This window comes from Seriola aureovittata, chromosome 15 (assembly GCF_021018895.1).
Source record: "Seriola aureovittata isolate HTS-2021-v1 ecotype China chromosome 15, ASM2101889v1, whole genome shotgun sequence".
Classification (NCBI taxonomy): Eukaryota; Metazoa; Chordata; class Actinopteri; order Carangiformes; family Carangidae; genus Seriola; species Seriola aureovittata.
This window is the reverse complement of record NC_079378.1, coordinates 13,140,872-13,161,376: the sequence shown is the minus strand read 5'-3', so window position 1 is coordinate 13,161,376 and position 20,505 is coordinate 13,140,872. Positions and strand designations below refer to the sequence as shown.

At 44.6% G+C, this 20,505-nt stretch overlaps 1 protein-coding gene across 1 annotated transcript; it reads left to right on the top strand.

The window, feature by feature from the left end:
• The first annotated feature begins 1,057 nt into the window (after nucleotides 1-1,057).
• Nucleotides 1,058-19,966, top strand: fgfr4 (fibroblast growth factor receptor 4). Its single transcript, XM_056397754.1, has 21 exons — nucleotides 1,058-1,779; nucleotides 4,404-4,623; nucleotides 8,193-8,380; nucleotides 8,546-8,696; nucleotides 8,863-8,913; nucleotides 9,716-9,985; nucleotides 10,261-10,350; nucleotides 10,434-10,600; nucleotides 10,813-10,936; nucleotides 11,939-12,129; nucleotides 12,254-12,392; nucleotides 12,500-12,693; nucleotides 12,894-13,039; nucleotides 13,374-13,495; nucleotides 13,603-13,713; nucleotides 13,896-14,086; nucleotides 15,927-16,049; nucleotides 16,745-16,815; nucleotides 17,016-17,153; nucleotides 17,443-17,548; nucleotides 18,206-19,966. Exons 2-21 carry the CDS (start codon nucleotides 4,536-4,538, stop codon nucleotides 18,380-18,382), a joined length of 2,838 nt encoding a protein of 945 aa, XP_056253729.1. The 5' UTR covers nucleotides 1,058-1,779; nucleotides 4,404-4,535; the 3' UTR covers nucleotides 18,383-19,966.
• The last annotated feature ends 539 nt before the right edge of the window (nucleotides 19,967-20,505 follow it).

The window sequence follows — 20,505 nt, the reverse complement described above, 5'->3', positions numbered from 1 at the left end:
GAAAAATTTGGGAAGATAATGAAGTAGTGATTTCAGGAACAACTTCAGCGAGCTGTGCCGCTGTGGAGAGGAGGGAGAGGCGGGGGGTCTTGTGTTTTATTTGCCAGCTCTTTGGAGGGATGGGGGCTGTTTTGGGTGGGGGTAGAGGGGGCAACAGAAGCGTACCCCTCCCCTCTCTCGGTCTCTCGCCCCCCCTCCTGCTCCCCTGGCCGCTCTCAGACCATTGTTGTTGTGACTGCCGTCCGGAGAACAGCAGAGTGCTGTAGGAGGGCTGGTGTGTGTAGGACGCAGTCACTCGCTCCACTCTCTCTCTCTCTCTCTCTCTCTCCTCTCTCTCTCTCTCTGCCTGATAAAAATAAATCCACGGCTCTTATTTCATTAAGCTACTAAGCTTTCATCTGAGGGGCGACATTAAGGCTCGGAGTGTTAAGCTGATAAAAAAAACGGATCTGATCTTGATTCTCTGCTGCAGCTAATGAGATTATTCGCTCCTGTTCTTTTACTGATGCAATTAAAACATGGAGGCAATTCACGCGTATTCACTCATTAAAGCAACTTAATTGAATGCGTCTTCTAAAGAGGCCTTAATGCTCTGTTTGCAGAAAGGACAATTAACCCGCAATAAATTATGAGTCGTCATAAAAAATAAGTTGTGATAACGTGATTTACTGCGGCTAATTTGCGGTTTTCTGCGGGGGTCAACAACAAAAACAATTATTAAGAAAGGTGAAGTTTGCTTGGGAAAAATTTGGGAAGATAATGAAGTAGTGATTTCAGGAACAACTTCAGCGAGCTGTGCCGCTGTGGAGAGGAGGGAGAGGCGGGGGGTCTTGTGTTTTATTTGCCAGCTCTTTGGAGGGATGGGGGCTGTTTTGGGTGGGGGTAGAGGGGGCAACAGAAGCGTACCCCTCCCCTCTCTCGGTCTCTCGCCCCCCCTCCTGCTCCCCTGGCCGCTCTCAGACCATTGTTGTTGTGACTGCCGTCCGGAGAACAGCAGAGTGCTGTAGGAGGGCTGGTGTGTGTAAGACGCAGTCACTCGCTCCACTCTCTCTCTCTCTCTCTCTCTCTCTCTCTCTCTCTCTCTCTCTCTCTCCATCTCCCTCTCTCTACTGTAGAAAGAAAACGGACTGAGGAGGCTGAGCTGCACATTTGAGCAGCGGAGCTCAGATCTTACCGGGATAAACACACCGAGAGGAGAACTTACAGACGTGCTGCGTAAAGGCGCACGTAAAGAGTTTTATCCAAGACAGTGCTACAGTTTAACCAAGAAGGGACTCTGAGCTTGGGGGGGGGGGGACGTTTTATCACCCGTCTCTATCAAGCTCTTTCTCTCATTGTCTCGCCACCTCGGATTTTCTTTTCTTTTTCTTTTTTGAACATCATCAGAGCGAGAAAGGACAGGTTTTGACACGCGCAAGTCCACTCTCTCGCTCCCCTGCGTGGTTTTTCTTTCTCTCCATGGATTTAGCGCTCTGAGCGAGCGGCTGCAGTGGACTTTGCCCCCGGGATCACAGCTCCTTCCTCCGGTCACCAGGAGAACCCGGCAGCTGTCGTTCATGTTCCAGGGGGCTGTTTTTGATGGATTTATAAGCTCAACTCCGCGTTCAGCCGGATACAAAACAGCCGAGAACCCGCATACAGACTGCTTTTTGGGAAAAGGATACAGCGGGAATACCAGAGTTCCAAATGAGGATTTCAATATTCACTCGTGTCGACCGGGACGAGGAGTGATTTCCCCTCGGTGCCAGTCATCACGGCGAAGACAGATCGGGAGGAAAGGTGGGTGAAAACAGACTGAGACAGCTGGAGACTCTTGGAGAGTTTCATTCATTTTCAGAGGGCATGGCGGAGGCTGGGTTAGATTACAACAAAAAAGCAATTTAAGGAAGCCTTACCTAAATATTGATTTATTTTAAAAACCACAAATGCTGCTTTTAGGAAGACTTTAGTCTACTCTTTTATTCGTTTTCAGGGATTTGCTTGTAAACAGAATACTTCCTTGAGACCAGGCAGGAGAGGATCTATCTCAGGATCACTCATTTGCATTGTAAACTAGTGAATTAATCCACGTGTTGTACATTTTACACGGGGATTTCAGGAAAGAAGCTGCAGGTTTTGATACGAGGCGAAGCTTAACTTGTTGTGCTTTGCAATGCGCCGAGCCAAACAAGTCACTTATTAGACATTGAACCTTCCACATGGACTATTTGTCAGGAGAGAAGAGCGGAGTCTGAACTCTGTCAGGCAGTGTTTAACAACATAAAAAGTGATAGATTTCATTTATGTTTCACTCACATCAAGGTGATTAAAACGACAACGTGCGTGATGACAGTCCTGATCGGAGACTAATGCTAGAAGATCCTCTCTGATTGTTGTGGTTTCACGTGGGAGCACTTAAATTAAAAAAAAAAAAAAAAAAAATCTTCAAAAAGTCAGGAAGTGGATTGATTGAATTGATTGATAGGCGGCGGGACACACACACACGTGTGGACACTGTAACCAAGCGAGTCACTGTAACTGTACAACATAAATAGTGACAGGTCTGACTTGTTTTTGGCAGCTCGCAGGTTCATTATTACCTACAAGGGCTGTTTGAGACTAATAGTGCATATAGGCTGGATTTATTGAGTGTAATTTATGTGACAGAAAAATGCAGTAGCCTACATTAGAGATATATATACATATATATATATTTAAAAACCTGCACAGTGACGCCGTTCTCTCCGTGTTTTAGGGCTGAAAAGCAGAATACAGTAGAAGTGTTTTGGCTCCGGCTGAACACAGCAGAGTGCAGCAGCCAGGCAGCGTGCCAGCGGAATTAGCAGCAGCAGGAGAAAAAAAGTTTTCCAGTCCTTAATTGAGAAAGAATACGTTTCATTCAGCAAGCTGGTTCTTTAAACGGTGTGTGTGTGTGTGTGTGTGTTAGAGAGAGAGAGAGAGAGAGAGAGGGTGTGTGTGTGTGTGTGTGTGTGTGGGCGCTGCCTGCATGCATGGAGCGCACGCACCAGGGTCTGGCGCCTGTGCGCAGTTGGCCCGACTCGCAGCAGAAAAATCACTGTATTATTCCTTTAGTGTTCTTCAAGGTTGTCAAAGTTTATAGTTTGTCTGCAGAATGAGCTCATGGAGACAGTGTTGTACGTAAATGTTAAAATACCCTCATAATAATAGCTACTTAAGTAAAACAAGTATCTCATTGGATTTAAGTGATATGGGGGTGTTTGTCTGAAGATATCATTTATAATGACAACAGAATCAAAAAATTTAGATGCACATCTGTGGACACTGGAGGTTGTTTATTAACTCTCATTATTATTAGGAAACTTTACTGCATTGGTAAGTTAAGCATACTTTTGTTCAGTTAGAAAAGATGAAAACAGGCTTGTTAACATCATTCAATTAGTCGTTTAGTCATCCAGCAGAGACTGAATCAGCAGGTATTCAGAGTAATCATTGAAGTCTTTTTTTTTTTTTTTAAGCATTGATGCTAAAAAAAAAATAATCTTGAATCCAAGCTCAAAATTCACAACAGAGACTTTGCTTCTTTTCTTTGTCTTTGTGATGTTAAACTGAAAATCTTCTGGTTTTGGACTGTTGGTCAGAAAACACAAGACATTTGTAGACACAGCACCTTGGGCTGTAGCAAACTGTGATGGGCATTTTTCCCCTTTTTTTCTGACGTTTTATTGACCAAACAGAAGAAAAAAAACTGGCAGCCTAACCAGTAATGGAAATAGCCCTAACTGATATTCTCCAGACTGAGGTGCTGAACAAAGTAAGGTGTCATACCCAGGACGATTACCAAATCTTTAGGTGAATTCTAGAGTTATAATCTGATATTAACCCCTCTAATTAAAGTTTTCACCTTCTGAAACCAAATTTGTATCATAGTCTGAAGAAGGTGCTCTGATTTTTTGCAGTCACCTATTTCATTATGTTGCTGCCCGTTGTGTGTTTCCACCTCCTGCCCTGAACCTGAGGTCTCATCAGCTGCCCGTCGAATCTCTGCCGCTCCTTCAGATTCAGTGGCTTCCTGGCAAGTTTCAAGTGTTTTTTTCCTAGTAAGGGCCCATTATCCTGGGGCAGACTGAGTGCCATCCATTGACAAACAACAGGCGGTTAACAGCCCTGCTCCTTATTCATGACGCAGGAGAGCCTGGACAATGTAAAGGCCGACGGGACAGTTAGCAGGACATCTGGTTAAGAATACAGCTGCTCACAGTCAAAACAGACTCTGTCTTTAACTATTTGCCTCAACAATTGTTTGTTTTTTTGCCACCTGGCTGAAAAGTGAACAGAAAAGTTTATGTCTTTTAGCTGCTCTCCGGCCAGATCCCCTCAAAGAATCGAGTTTCTGATCAACAGATAACTGACCGTCTGCCATGTGTTTGTTTGCCCCCCCACAGGATCCAGATTTAGAGACTTTGTGGTGTTTCTGAGATTGCCAATGCCAGGAATCGGAGTGTGAGGCCCACTCAAGGCTTCCAACATATATTTCTACCGTTTAACCACAAAGACACAAGCGTCACATCCAGAAGATGGCGAGGGTTTGCACATTCTGCTTTCTGCTGCTCTGTGTGATGGAAAGATTGTCAGCCAGGCCCGCTGACGAGAGAAGAACTAAAGGTAAGACCTGAATAACGAGGACCATGACATTACACCTCATCTTTGGGGATTTGTGGAAATCTGATTGTATCACTTCAACATTTTTTCTGGAGAAAAACAGAAAAAAAGTGTGATTTGTTAGGAAAAAACATGATTTTTAACTGTGCGAATGTGTTTGTAAAGGCTTCCATCAATCCGCTGTCACTTTTTTTTTGTGTAAGAAGGTTTTAGTTTGGCGGGGGAGGAAGTCCAGGTGACAGGGAAAATGACAGAGAGGCTGTAGCCACGTCTTGGAAGGAGTGAAGCAGGGGGAGGAAAAAAAAAAAAAAAAAACTTGCAGTGTTTTTGCTGTCGTAAACTGTGCTACCTGATCCATCCGAGGCCCTGGGGCTCGGAAGTGTAAATCTGCCTGGCTGTGTGCCAGCTGTAAAGGATGAAGCGCGGGGGGGGTGTTGCACGGGAATTTTCATTGATGCTTTACAAAGAGAAGCCAATGCAACAAATCAGCCGTTGTCAGTTTGGAGTTCCATCAAAGATGTTTCTGGCGAGTACAGGTGGAATCAGAATCAGCATTTTTCAAGAATAAAACATATAATTTGAATGTCTTATTTCACCGCTGCAATAAGGCAAATCAGCTTTTTCAGTCAGATTAATGGGAAGACTCTTTTTTTTTCAAGTCAGGATGTGTGTAGATTGATGAAAGACAAAGTGGATTGTTGTCCCGGAGGCGTCGAGCACAGAAGTTGCCTTGTTTCCTCCTCGGTGGCCCCACTTTGTAGCGCAGGGACAAGCAAAGGCCAGCTGGGGCTTTTGCTGTTCAGACGACAACGTGCAGGAAAGACCTCTTAGGTTCATTTGCAAGACACATGAGTGAAGAGTCAAACCAGGGTTGATAACAGTTGATCTGCGTGTCGTAAAACATGGAGAGGAATTTATGATTTTTATTTTAATGTGGTTTTTTTTTTTCCAAATCCCTCGTAAAACTGGAGGAACGATTCTCACTTTTTACAGCTTCTGTATAAAAACGATCAAATTGAGAAACACTTTTATGAGCCAAAGTCAAATAAGTGAAGAAGTGAGAATTCAAGATGAGATTCAGTTCTGCCATAAATTAAAGTTTCAGTGAATTAATGTGATTGTTGCAAATAGTTTGATTCAAAGGAGATGATCATAACTGAGAGAAGACAGAGACATCAGAAAGAAAAAGCCAACTCCCCCTTGGTGTCAGTTGAAAGAGTTAAAATGAGACTCTGCCACCTCCTTCAAGATGACTCCGGCTAAACAGAGGTCACAAGGGTTAGAGGGGCCCACAATACACTGACCGGGTCGATTTCATCCAGTCTTCACTCTGAAGGAAGATGATGCAGAAAATGAATAGTTTGAAATTTAATGCTGAAAGAGACATGTCCTTTCTTTTTTCTTTTTCTTTATTTTTTTTTTTACATCTGACGTTTTATCTAAGAAAGATTTTATTAATCCCTGTGTGTTTTCTGTCATGTTGCTAATCTGATAATCACTATGAGTGAAAATAAATCACACTGCCTTCCAAATATAATTATACATCTAATGTTACAAACCGCTTGCTGCTGCTGCTAAATGCAGGGATCTGACTTGTCCAATGTCACCCCACCCCCCAGACAAACTTATTTTGAGCCCTGTTTTCTCCCACATCATTACAGATTATATAAAAGTCTGAGTGTAGCTCTTGTCCGCACATTGCTGCTGTGTTTTCAGCTGCTCTTCATCCCCACAAAGCTGAATGTAAGAAAGGACATTTACACAAGTGTAAAGGACACTTGGCAACTTAAAACTTGGCTGGCTGAATCTGAGATGGATTTGTATTGAAATCGCAAATGGCTCCCTGTCATTTATCATTGACAGGGAGCCATTTGCAACAGTAAGGAGATCAGAGCGTGCCAGAGAATGCCATCTTTTGCTTTGGTCTCTGCACAGATTAACTGGGTTGGCATTTTTTTTTTTTTAGGGAGTGCATCTGCTGGTCAGGCAGGGTGTCTGGGCCAGAGCTGCCTGTGGATGGAGTTGGACCAGTTAGCGGCTTGTGATTCTCAAAGCTGCTTTATGAACTTTGTCGAGTAACGACGTAAAATAAACTCCCAGCATCCCTTTAATAAGTCAATTAATCAATAGTTTAACAACTGTGTTATATTATATGATCAACCGTACATTATCTGTTTATAAACCAGCATCAGTGTTTCACATGTGGAGTTATAAACCATGCGTTAAAGCAAACTGACCTGATTGGATACATTTCAGTAATTTAAATAAGGGCAAGCCAATCAGGAACAAGATCTCCTGGTAATAGAACTGGTATGAAGCAGGCTACATATTACTGGGCTCTGCTGCTGTGAGTTCCTGGACCGGGGGGCATGAAGGCCTCTTCATTGTCCCAACTGGTTTCCACAGAGGGCTCCGCTGTCAGCCCGGCCGGCTGGCTGACTGGCTGGCTCGCACCAGCTGAGCGGTTTGTTTGTGTTGTGTTGTGTTTTGTTTGCCCCCTCGCCTCTGGGTGACAATTCACACTCCGCCGCAAGTTCAACTCCAGGGCACCGTCTCTGTCTCTGCAAGTTCATTAGCATGGCTGCAAGTGTGTGTGTGTGTGTGTGTGTGTGTGTGTGTGTGTGTGGGTTCATCTCTGTGATTTACTGCTGACTGCTAGTTTTACTGTGTTCAATTTTGCCCCATTAGAGGAAAATGTGTGGCTTCTTGGGATAATATTCATATTCTTGATATTTTGAAGTCAGAGGTCACAGGACACTAAACAGATTGATGGCGAGTGGCCGTCAAGACCTTTATTTTAAGGTGTTTTCCTTTTGGCTGCTTCGCCATTTCTGATTTACCACTAACGAGGTTGCAACCGTGTATTTGATTCCTGAAAGCACTGCTTCTACGTGTACTCTGGCCGATTGGGAAAGAAGGCAGCACTTCACTCCGACAAGGGAACAGATTGCCTTTTCACTAAGCGCTCGCAGGAAGCAATCAGACAGAAAATTGCCCTGGAAAATTGCTCGTTCTGAGTGACTGAGCAGTGAGCGAGGTCCCTGGCCAGGGCGCACATATGCTCCAACAAGCGAGTGGGCGAGCACATAAATGGGCGAGTGACCCACTGAATGGATGGCACTGTGGCTGATGGTGACACGATAGTAGACGGGTTATCAGGGCACTCTATCACCAGTTCCTGGTCGCATTAAATGACGGTGGTTGTTCGGGAACACGGTGTTCTGTTACCTGACCTTTCAGAGGTAAACTGAAACCGCCAGTGTGTGTTTTAACAATTTTTATCTTGTTCACTCGGGGCGTATTCAGACCAAGCAGGTTTGAAACAGTTTATTAAATAGACTCCTCCTTTATTCTGTGAAATACTTGCACCATGACACCTGATATTTGGCTCTTTTAAACAAAGTGTTGTAGCTTTTGAGAAGTAAATAAGCATCATTCACAGGAAAGACAACAAACCACATTCATGGACTAACGGGCAATTTTCTTCTAAGTCGTCCATGGAAATGAATCTCAAAATAAAATTCACAGGAAGCTCGAGAACTAAGACAGATTTTCTATCTTCACCTCTCCAGATCTACGGGTCTCCAGGCCTCTGATTGTGCCAGGTTACCCAGAAAACACCACAGCGGTGGTGGGCGGTCAGGCGAAGCTGGTGTGTAAAGTCCACAGGCCGGCATCCACCAAGGTGCAGTGGCTGAAGACGGAGGTCGGCACTCCGGGACGCAGCCAGGGAGGACCGCCTCGCCTCAGGGCTCTGACGGTGAGAAGCTGACATATCCTCAAACCCCCCCCCCCCCCCCCCCCCCCCCCCCCCCCCCAAAAAAAAAACAACTGCAATTTGATTTTTCATGTTTTACTCAGATTGGGATTTGATTCTGTTCTTCTCATATTAAAAAGATGTTAAAATGATCCCTCCTCTGTTCAGGCCCTGCAGAGCAACGCATCCAAGGTGAACACCCTGCATCTGTCCAACATCACTTCGGAGGATGCAGGCGAGTACATCTGCATGGCGGAGAGCACCCACGGAGGCCAGGCAGTGCAGGCCATGCAGGCGGCGTGGCTGGACGTCCTGCCCGGTGAGACACACTCATACCTTACTATTTGTTGGACAGCTTGATATAAAGTTCCCCAATAATACCCCTTTTGACCCACTTACAATCTGGCATCTCTCAACCCTGTGACCATTCATTTATAACACAGTATCACACCCTTTTTCTAACCTCATCCTTTTTCCTTCCACAGGTACCATCATTTCCAGAACGGTGGACCTGACTGCTGCTGATATCCCCGCAGGTAATTTCATTCCTTGTGCTGGAAAAAGTGAAGTGAAATGTTGACAGTCTAAGCTTATCTGTAACACCTACTGTGAGCATTGAGTGCATGTTAATTTTAATCCTTTTAGGTGTCTGTAATGTAAAAAGATAAGTTTGTAAAACCCTGATAAGAGAGGACAGACTTGTTGAAGGTGGTATCGCGGCCAGCTGTGTGGGCTCAAACTCTAGTGTCCTCTTCTCCAGGCTGGAACAGACTTCTCTCCTCCCTTCGCTCACTTAGATCTCCAGTGAACCTTCACCGCCCCTTAGATTTACTCTCCGTCCTCTGTCACGCCGCAATGTGTTCATTAGCTTCGGTTTCTCTTCCTTCTCATTTCTTTTCTTCTTCTTCTTCTTCATCTTTTTTTTTGAGTGAGTGAGTGCAGAAGGGAGGGAGTTTGCAGTGTTAGCTAGATCGCTCTCAGTCCCACAATAATCCACAGAGGAACAAAAAGATGAAGAGGAGGGGGGTGTGTGGAGGAGGGTTGGGTCGGTTAGGCCTCCTGGTCTCCATGGTAATTTCATTGTGTGGGAGTGTGTGTGTGTGGGGATGGGAGATAATGGGGTTAAGGAGTTGAAGGTCATAGTTGAGGGGATGGTTACTCGCTTTAGAGAGGAGGTGAAGAAATGACCCGCTGACTGGCCTTGTCTGTCTGTGTGGCAACGTATTTAAAAGAGCAGAAGAAATAGAAAGCGAATAAAAGAATGAAAGTAAATGAAAAAAGGTTGAAACACAGCCTGAACGTCAAAATAAGAGCGTTTGTGTTGTTCGGTTCCAACAGATGTTCTTGAGGACCTGAGCGAGGACACCACAGAGCATCTTCTGTTAGAGCCGGGTAACGTGCTGAAGCTGCGCTGTGACATGAGCACCCGGCCTGGCATGGCGGTGAACTGGTACAAGGAGGGAGCCCGGGTTCTGCCCACACCACGGATCCAGATCCGCGGTGCCATCATGGAGATCACAGACGTAACATACGAGGACTCGGGCGTTTATATTTGTGTTCTCCGGGGAAGCAAAGAGCCCGTGAGAAACTTCACCATCACTGTAACAGGTACAGACACTGACACTGTTTTAAAAGCTTTAAGAGCTGAGGACTTTCAATATGTCTGCCAAAATTCATGCTACATTATATTACAACGGACATGATTATATATTTGATTAATTCATTAGCAAACTATTAATAAAACAGTTATCTGAATCATTTTTCAATCAAAAATGCAAAATATTCAACTGCTTCCTGTTTGCTTCCTGTGCTTTTTTGACTTTTAGTGGCAGAAAAAGTGTTTTTGTCTCTCTTCACATTGTATTTATTTGTCACCTGTACAGACTCGTTGGGATCAGGGGATGATGACGAGGACAACGGCTTGGAGGACTCATCAGCTGAGATCGAAAATGACCAGGTTTACTTCTCCAGAGGTGCGTTTGTTGTTTCCTTCGTTGCTACAACTCAGTCCCCAGGTTTCATCAGAGCATTCTGACTAATGTCTCTGTCCATTCAGGTCCCTACTGGACCCACACCCAGCGCATGGAGAAGAAGCTGTACGCTGTTCCTGCAGGCAACACGGTGAAGTTTCGTTGCCCGGCCATGGGCAGCCCCATGCCGAGCATTCGCTGGCTCAAAAATGGACGTGAATTTCGAGGAGAGCATCGCATTGGTGGCATTAAGGTGAGAATGACAGCAGAGTGTGATGTTGAATTAGTTCAGATGTTTTGTGAGATTCCAGGTTGTAGTTTTTCTTTTCTCTACCAGTGTGCATCATCGTTTTATCATAAACTCCTGAGACTCTGAAAACAGGCAGTGGACAGAAAAATTAGGACTATCTGGACTCATCCAAGTGTCTGTCCAATCTAATGATGGATTAATGTTTCTTTGTCTAGCTGAGACACCAGCACTGGAGCCTGGTGATGGAGAGCGTAGTTCCTTCAGACAGAGGAAACTACACCTGCCTGGTGGAGAATAAATACGGCTCCATCTCTCACAGCTACGTCCTCGACGTCCTGGGTAAGACACGATGAAGCGTAATCCAGAGTGTCTGTCATTGTTGCTTGTTTTTTAATGTCTTAGACACTCTTTTTTTTATATATTTGTGTCTCTTGACCAATATTTGTATGATCAACAGCTTCAGATTTATTAGATTACATAATAAGTGCTGAATTAAATATCAGCAAAACATAAGATAGTGTTCTTAAAACCTAAACTCCAATACAATCTGCTGACAGCATTTATCGCAGCAATAGCAACAGTTATTAGTCAGCACTTATGGAAAAAGCAGATAAAAGCCTCCAGTCTGAGGGAGGGGATAACCACAGGGGTGAGCAGAAGGTGACAGGGGCGCCTGGCGTCCGCTGTGGCGGGCAGGATGTGGACGGTCAGGCGTCCACACCAGTTTTCTACCTGACCTGTGACAGAAGATCAAGGAGGACTGCGGTTTATTTGTTCATTTGTTCGCTGTCTGTCCACCGCGGGGTCAGTTTCTGTCCCCATCGACGGGGGGAGAGGACTAACGAGACGGCTAACGAGATCAGAGAGCGAGAGTAACCGCAGATCAAAGAGACCCCGGCAACCAGCTGACAAAGAGCCACACTAATGGAACCGGTTTTCATCCCAAAATGACATTTTCTGCTCTTTTGCCAGCGTACAAACACATTAAAGGTGACAGTAACAACTGCTGGCCGTTTTTAGACATTTGTTTGTCGGCTGTTAAGTGGCCAAATATCTGGATGTTTTTGCCACAGTTCGGTACGATTCTAGTTTCCGCCACATTCGTCCGGCCTACAAGGACTCTCGGTGTGAGGGGTGTTTCTGAGACTGTCAGGATTAAACCTCTCTCGGCACATCAGTTAAATCTCCGTCTCCGTGTTCCCGGATCACCTTTGAACCGTTGCCCTGAGGGGAAAAGGGGGAATCCTTTAAGCTCTCACTGGTTTCTCCGGAGCCTATTGAGATTTTTCAAATTTCTCTGCTCACTTGACTCATGTCCTCTCCGATTTCTTCCCCATACAGAACGCTCCCCCCACAGGCCCATCCTGCAGGCCGGCCTACCAGCCAACACTACAGCAGTGGTGGGCAGTGACGTCCAGTTCCACTGTAAGGTCTACAGCGACGCCCAGCCTCATATTCAGTGGCTGAAACACATCGAAAGAAACGGCAGCCGCTACGGTCCTGATGGGACGCCTTACGTACAGGTCCTCAAGGTGGGTGTCAGACAGCAGGTGTTTTAATCAGAGGATCTAGACAAGCACAAACACATTCTGTGGATCCTGGAAGAGAGTTCTCTGAAATGTGTAATTGTTATATAATTTCTACTCTGTTGTGCAGACTGGCAGTCTGAACATGTCAGAGGTGGAGGTGCTCTACCTGTCCAAAGTTACCATGGAGGATGCGGGAGAGTACACCTGCCTGGCTGGAAATTCAATAGGTTTTGCCCACCAGTCCGCTTGGCTGACCGTCCTCTCAGGTAAAAGATGAATGATACTGAAGACTTTAATTCTTCAACAAAAAAAAAGCTAACTTTGAACATTAATATCTGGAAGTAGTTTTAATTCGTCACTTTCCTCTTTACAGAGGAGGAAGCAGCAGATGCTATGGACACCATGGAGACCAAGTACACCGACATCATCATCTACGCCTGTGGTTTCCTGGCTCTGATCATGGCCATCGTCATCGTGGTGTTGTGCCGAATGCAGGTCCACCCCAGAAGGGAGCCGTTTGACGCTCTTCCTGTCCAGAAGCTCTCCAAGTTTCCTCTTCGCAGACAGGTACAGGGCACTAATGTATCATGGGAACTTCAGTCTAACAAGATGCTTTGGCATATGGCAGGCTACGACGTACGGTCCGTGTACGCTTGAAAGTTCCTACAAAAGCGCCATCCGGCCACGTCTGATTTCCACACTTAAAGCCCTCCTGTTTGTTCCTGGTTGCTTGACTAAATTGTCCTTTTCTGCATTTCTTCCATCAGTACTCAGTCGAGTCCAACTCGTCAGGGAAGTCCAGTGCGTCTCTGATGAGGGTGGCTCGCCTTTCGTCCAGCTGCTCTCCTATGCTGGCTGGAGTCATGGAGTTTGAGTTGCCCTATGACCCGGACTGGGAGTTCCCCAGAGAGAAGTAAGTTATCTGTCATGTAGAATCACTTGGGTCATCACATTTGAATTCATTATGAAAGAGAACTGTTTTGAAATGTTGCGTTTACATAAAAGCTCTGCCCCTTGCAAAGAGAGTATTTCTTCACTAAGTTTAGTTTGGCTGCTGGGATCCAGACTCCTTTAAACATTTCTAGCTCTCGCATCATGTGGGGACCTAAAAAGAAACAAGTCCGCAGCCCATTTTTGGCTCTGCCCAACCCGTGTTTTAAGAAACCAGAGCCCAAAATTATGGATTTGTACAGTTTTCATTTGGACATACTTATTTTCACTGACTCTCTCTCTCTTTCTCTCTCTAGTTTAACATTGGGCAAACCTCTCGGAGAAGGCTGCTTTGGTCAGGTGGTTAGAGCTGAGGCTTACGGCATCAACAAGGACTGCCCAGACCAGGCCACCACTGTGGCGGTTAAGATGCTCAAAGGTAGGAAAGAAATGATACAGACACAAAAATACCCCAAGGGATTAGCTGAAGTCTGCTGTCTGTGACAAAGGCATGCCTGTCTAAATAAGAGGTATTTTTCCCTCCAGATGATGCAACAGACAAAGATCTGGCAGATCTCATCTCGGAGATGGAGCTGATGAAGGTGATGGACAAACACAAGAACATCATCAACCTGCTGGGAGTCTGCACGCAGGATGGTGAGTTTCATATCTTTCATTTAAATGTGATTGTTGCGCCGGTTATCTGTCGGCTTGTGATTGGTCAACGAAGAAAGGACAGCACCGTTGCCTTCCTCCCAAGCCGCATTGTTGCAGCTTTGGTGGCCACCAGGCTAAACCGACCAATAGTAACAACACGCTGCTTGTGTTTCCCCCCTCAGGCCCTCTGTATGTGCTGGTGGAGTACGCCTCCAAGGGCAGTCTGAGGGAATACCTGCGGGCCCGGCGACCCCCAGGCATGGACTACACCTTTGATGTGACCAAGGTGCCTGAGGAACAGCTCACCTTCAAAGACCTGCTGTCCTGTGCCTACCAGGTGGCCAGAGGGATGGAGTACCTGGCCTCTAAGAGGGTACGTTCACTTTAACGAGTCTTCAGAACTTGTAGTAACAGTGTGTATATCACTGAATTTCTTGATGGTGTAGTTAAGCTTTTTTATTTTTGTGTTGTTATGTTGTACCTAGTGAGTTCCTTTTCACTTGTCAGGTTTATGCTGAAACGATTTGATAAATGGATCAGTCAAATGAGAGAAAGTTGATTAATTGTAAATTGTTAAAGCAGTTTATCGAGTCAAAAAGCCCAAAATTCCTTTATTCTGGCTTCTTGAAGGTGGGAATTTACTGCTTTTTCTCTGTTTATATCATTGTAAATGGAATATCTTTGTATTTCATACTGTGGATCAGACAAAACAAGACTTTGGGTTGTGGTAACTTGACATTTTATAGATCCGTGTTCAGCTTATTCTACAGCACTGTTGCTTTCACTTGTTGCATGCACGCACAGCTCCACACATATGTTTTGTACTGATCCAATATAACTTGAGATTTCTAATATATACAAATTTTAATTGTTTTGGTGCAAGCCAGATGGAAGATTTGTGTTCTTAAGGAACTTTTACATTGCGAGCTTCAATGTTTACATATGGGTCCTCATTACAGTTAATTGTAGCCATGTCTCTGGGCAGGAAATACAGCCACGAAATCTAGTAACATGCTCCACATTTGTTGACTTCTAAACTGTATAAAGGGCTGTAATATCAGAAGTCTGCTTTTGACTTGAAGGGAAGTGTGATTAGGATTGAGTTCCTTTGTGTAATTCAGTGTTTTTGTATTTGGGCACTTGGCCTTCAGATGGATGAGTGTGGCTCAGACAGTTTTGGATGGCAGCTCCAGGTCTTTCCTTTCCCCCGTCTCTCTTGTCTGTCTCTTTCTTTCTTTTCTTCCCATTCCCACCCCCCATGTTTCAATTCCTTTCATTTTCCCTGCATGCTCTCTGTCTGTGTGCTTCTTATCAACACGTCTCTTTGTCTGCCAGCCGGTGTCTCAGACAGGCATTCCTGAACAGAAATCTGCCGCAGCTTCAGCCCTGTTTACTCTTCTCCATCCATCTGTCCGTCCCTCTGTCGCCGGGCTTTGTCCTTTTTAGCGCTGCCATAAATCTGTTAGCAAACAGGCAGCCGAGCCGTCGTTTGGGTGTAGGCATCAGGTTTCTGGCTCTACGGCCTCCTAAGAATGCAGGAGCCTGAAACTAACCCTCCATTATGGGGAGACCCACAAACCAAGAGTGGTTCATTTCGCACGTCCCCACAAATCCCACGTCTATTTCGAATGAAAACCAAAATAAACTTAATGACATCCATTCAATGTGGGCAAACAGGGCCTTTCTTTTTTTCCTCCCAAAGGGTTGTTTTTTCTTCAAACTCCCAGGTTTCTATATAAAGACATTTTAATTTTGTTGCGTTCACTAAAATGAGGCACTGTGTGTTGACTTTAGACTCCTGAGTCTTTTCATTTTTTGGAGAAAATCTGCAGTGAATCATCTCTACCCTCCCTAGCTTTGTGTTTTTACAAACCAAAGCCTGGATCAGACAGAAACATGTCATGTCACAAGTCTCAATTCAAAGGATAATAAAGATAATAAAGTTTAGTTCAAGCTTCTTGATTGGTCAGAACTGTAAATTTGCCAAAAGGAGAGCGCATACAACACCAAAAAAAGAAAAAACTAAATACATACTGAACAAAAAAACAATGTATTCAGCCCATTTTCCCAATTAAATCTCTGAGCCCATTATCCAAGACCATTTCAACTTAATGCTAATCTTCTAATCTGGAGACGCAGCAGTTGGCCTAAAGCTCATTTCAGGTTTTTGTCAGGTTTCTTCAATCCTCCCTCTTCTTCTTCTCTCCCCACAGTGCATCCACAGAGATCTGGCAGCCAGGAACGTTCTGGTGACGGAAGACAACGTGATGAAGATCGCTGACTTTGGCCTGGCCAGAGGAGTCCACCAGATCGACTACTACAAGAAAACCACCAACGTGAGTGACAGTTTGCGTAGCAGCTTATTTTCAGGAATCACTTTTCACACGTTCACACTTTCACACCAGTGGAGAGTTCTGTTTTCCAGTAGTTAATGGGTGGGGCAGAGTGCAGCCAAAGTGTCGCTCTCCTTTTGCCTTTCCACAGTTGAGCTGCTGAGCTGTCGTCATCTTACAGCACGTTTCAGAGGGAAAATATTATTTTCCTTCTTCCTTTTCTTTTTAAAAAACGATGCTGTTAAATAAGATTACTAGAATATGCTCAAGTAGAGTTACTGTATTAGAATTATATGTAAATCAGCTGAACCTGACATATGAGCTTCAGGGATGAAAAATGTGTCATGTTAATATCATCAAGGTATTTGGACTGTTATAAGATGAAAGTGGAAGCTGGTGGTTCGTAAAAAAAAAAAAAGAAAACCCACGTCACCAGCCCTGCTTGTAAACATGTCTTCTCTTCAGTCATGTTCCTCCTGCCTGGCTCCTTTCACAGCTTTAATACTCCTCAAGACAGATGTCTGATGTTTTCCTCTGATTGGCAGCAGCCTTAATGGGAGTTAATTAGAAAAGAGGGGAGACGAGGACAAAGGAGGGGGAGGACTATGGGGGGGGGGGGGGGGGGCGTTGGGAGACATAGAGTGAGACTGTGGTTTAGTTAGACTGTGGTCTCTAATGTTTCCATGTCCGCTCTGCAGGGACGGCTGCCGGTGAAGTGGATGGCACCAGAAGCCCTGTTCGACAGAGTCTACACACACCAGAGCGACGTGTAAGTCAAAGTCTCTGCGGCAGGAAAACACGCCAATGTGCAGCACGAGACTAATGTGACAGTAGAATGACAAACATCTTTGATATGAGTTCTGTTTTAATCGCATCATATGGCTTCATACATCATTTTGTACCACAGTCAACGGAAGTAAATATGTGTCCTGATCACATCCTGCGCCCTCTACTCTCGTCTGTGCTCAGGTGGTCGTTCGGCGTCCTGATGTGGGAGATCTTCACGCTGGGTGGCTCGCCGTACCCTGGTATCCCGGTTGAAGAGCTCTTCAAGCTGCTGAAGGAGGGACATCGAATGGACAAACCCTCCAACTGCACACATGAACTGTAAGCAGGAGCTCCTCTCTCTTCTTATCTCGAGATGTTTTGCATCAGTACAGATGGAAATGAAATGAAGCCTGCAAGCTAATTAATTTCCCAGTCCTTGCTGTGCTGAGCTTTGTGCTTTACTTGTGGGGAGTGACAAGTAGAGCCGAGTGATTTGATTATTTCAAATAGGGTTTTTTTTTTTTTTTAGAATTGTATCCATCAACTAAACTTTGTGCTTTGTTGTCTCGTTGTAGATTATTTTAAGTGTAGAAATTATGTTTTTCTGTTTTTATTTTTTCCTCTGCAGCTACATGATGATGCGTGAGTGCTGGCATGCTGTTCCCACCCAGAGGCCGACCTTTAAACAGCTTGTGGAGGAGCTGGACAGAGTGCTGCTGTCCATCTCTGACGAGGTGGGCTTCAAACACACACACACACACACACACACACACACACACGCACACAGAGTCACACATGCTAACGTATGCACTCGTGAAGATGTACACACACATGTTCTTCTTCCTCTCCTTCCCAATCTGCTGTCCAGATGTCTTCAGTGAATGTGTAGAGAGCAGACTTATCAACTCCAAACAACAGGAACAAAATCAAAATGTGTCGAAACTATCGGAATTGCTGAAATTTCAGAGAGTTTTTTCCGACAAATCCAGACCAACAAACTGTCGTCCACAGATCAGTCGACGGTTCATGTTATTGATTTGTCGGTTTTTACTTGCACTCGTACAGAAATTTATCGGCTTAGATACAAGCCTAAAAATCTTTTTAACCTTGACCGATCAATATTGGTCTCAATATTGGTCTATACTGATGTGGTGGTGTAAAACTGCAATGGCAGCAATTCTCCACATCTGCATCTCCTCTGTCATGGACATCATTAAATGAACGGCATGTTCAACAGCAGCCTGACAGCCTTTGAGAACACGCCAAATTCAGTTTCCTCTGCTGTTTACTGCCAATTTTACTAATATGTCAATGCGGATTAGTTTCTTTTTCTGCCTCTGCGGAGACACCAACAGTTCCCTAATTTCTGAACTTCCTCTCTCTCCTCTCAGTACTTGGACCTGTCGACACCCTTTGAGCAGTACTCCCCGTCATGCGAGGACACGTCTAGCTCCTGCTCCTCCGACAACGACTCCGTTTTTACCCACGATGCTTTGTCCACCGACCCCTGTCTCCTGGGCTACCAGGATGTGCGCTCCCGGATAGACATGAAGACGGCGCTGAGATAGGCGCCCAAACATATACACACATGAACACAACACCACAGTGGGGAAACTTTGGGCTTTCATTGAAAAACAAAACATTCACTGGCGGCCATACTGGAGGTCCACAGCAGCATTTCTAAAGTTAAGTTAAAGTTTTTATTCTTGTTGAGTTTTACAGTGGACCTCCATCATGGCACCAGACAAAGCCCTTAGATTTAGGTGGGCATTTTTTATACACACACATAGACACAAATACACACACAGACACACGTGTGCACGTGGAGCACTGAGGCCGGTGGGCTTCATTACATGGTGGAGTTTTGTAGGAAAACGTTTCATTGTGGGCAGAAGAAGGAGCAGAAGAAAAGACGACAAACTAAACATGGTACTTTGGACTATCAGCTCTGGCACTGTGCCCAAGAACAGTTGTAACGTTGGAAAACTGCGGCACTAAACACAACAGAAGAGACCCTGGTACTCAAAAACAGCTTGAAATGCTTTCTTTGATCAGCTCTCCTTCAGAGAGGCGACGGACAATGATCTCCTCACAAAAACTCAACCCAAAACCGGGGCTTGAAAACCTTGGTGATAAAGACATTTTAACAAAACAAAAAGATTTATTTTGCTATGATAAAAAAGAAGAAACTGATTGTTAAATATAAATCTCTCTATATAAGATTATTTTACTTTTGTGTTGCTTATTTAAAAAAGAAAACGGTCTTAAATCTCAGGATCTCTCGTGCTAAGAAGTTGCTGTAGCAGCAGCAAAGTGCCTGAATTTATGATTTCCTGTGAATATATTAGAATATTAAAATATTGTATGTACATATCAACAGCAGAAAGACGATTACCTTTTATAAATTATTCTGAATGACACACAAAAATGAAGGTTATTGGTGGCAAAAGGAGAGAGGAATTTAATCAAGTGTTTCAAGTGCCAAACCCGTCACAGCTGTCACACTGTCTTCATGTTCAGGTTTCATTCCAAAATATCACCAAATTCAATTTAGTGAAACATTTGAAACTATTGACCTCTATTACATATGTACACTTTCCCAAAATGGAAGCTTAAAGTCACAATCAGTAAATAATTAAACATAAAATACATAAATTATAACATTGGAGTCAATCTCAAATAATGAACCAATAGTAGATGCTGTTCAAATTTGGTTCGCATCAGCAACTTTTGTAAACACTGTAAAAACTGGCCTATTTTTTTGAGTTATGACGGACTGAGAAACACAAATTATCTCATTTTCCATCGACAGCTCAAGCCTCAAATGTTTGTGGTGAATTATGGACTGGCTCTTAAACGATGGCGTAAACTTGGGAAATTTTGGAATGAAACTCTCCATTTGTCATTGTGTAGTAAACCGCTGCGGCCTCCGACCCAAGAAAACAGCTTGTGGGTAAATACCAGAAGGAGCCCAGTTATTGTTGCTGTTGTTGGATGAAAACCATAAATTTGCAAATCTTTTTGAATATAAAGAAAACAAACAAAAAAAAAGCACATCTTCTCAAAAGCCCTATTGCCTTTTTAAAACTAGGTCTGAACAGGTCTCCAGACCCCAAAGGTCAGGAGACAGACTCATTTACTAGTAAAAACAACAACACTTTGAGACAACATCTCGTGGTCTTCCTCTAACAACAGCTTTACTCATTCAATCTTTGCCTACATTGCTGCTTTGTCAGAGACAGTGCGTCCACGGTGGGACTCACCCTGAAAGGAGGGCTGACGATTCAGCATGAGGACTCTGTGGGGAGCTGGCCCAGGCCCACTGTCACTGCTGACAAGGAGAGGAGGGCAGGGCGGGGGACACTGAATGTGAAAGCCAGTGTGATTGATTTCAAATAGAGGAGAAGGGGGAGGGACCCTCCTTTGTCTGGCTGTAACCCTTCACCCAACCCAATCTGTTGGCGAGGGGTCCTCAGGTCCGCAGCCTGGCCGGACAATGAAGGCTTTTGCAGGCTTAATGGGTGTGACTACGGACCAGAGGGAGTTTTGGGGGTGGTGGTGTAGGGGTAGCTTGGGCTTGTGTGCAAATGAAGAGGCTCTTATTATGGTAATGTCTCCTCTTCTCTCCCAAACGCCCCTATCTTTATCCATAGCCACCATCTTTTAAATTACAAATCTTAATTCACATTCG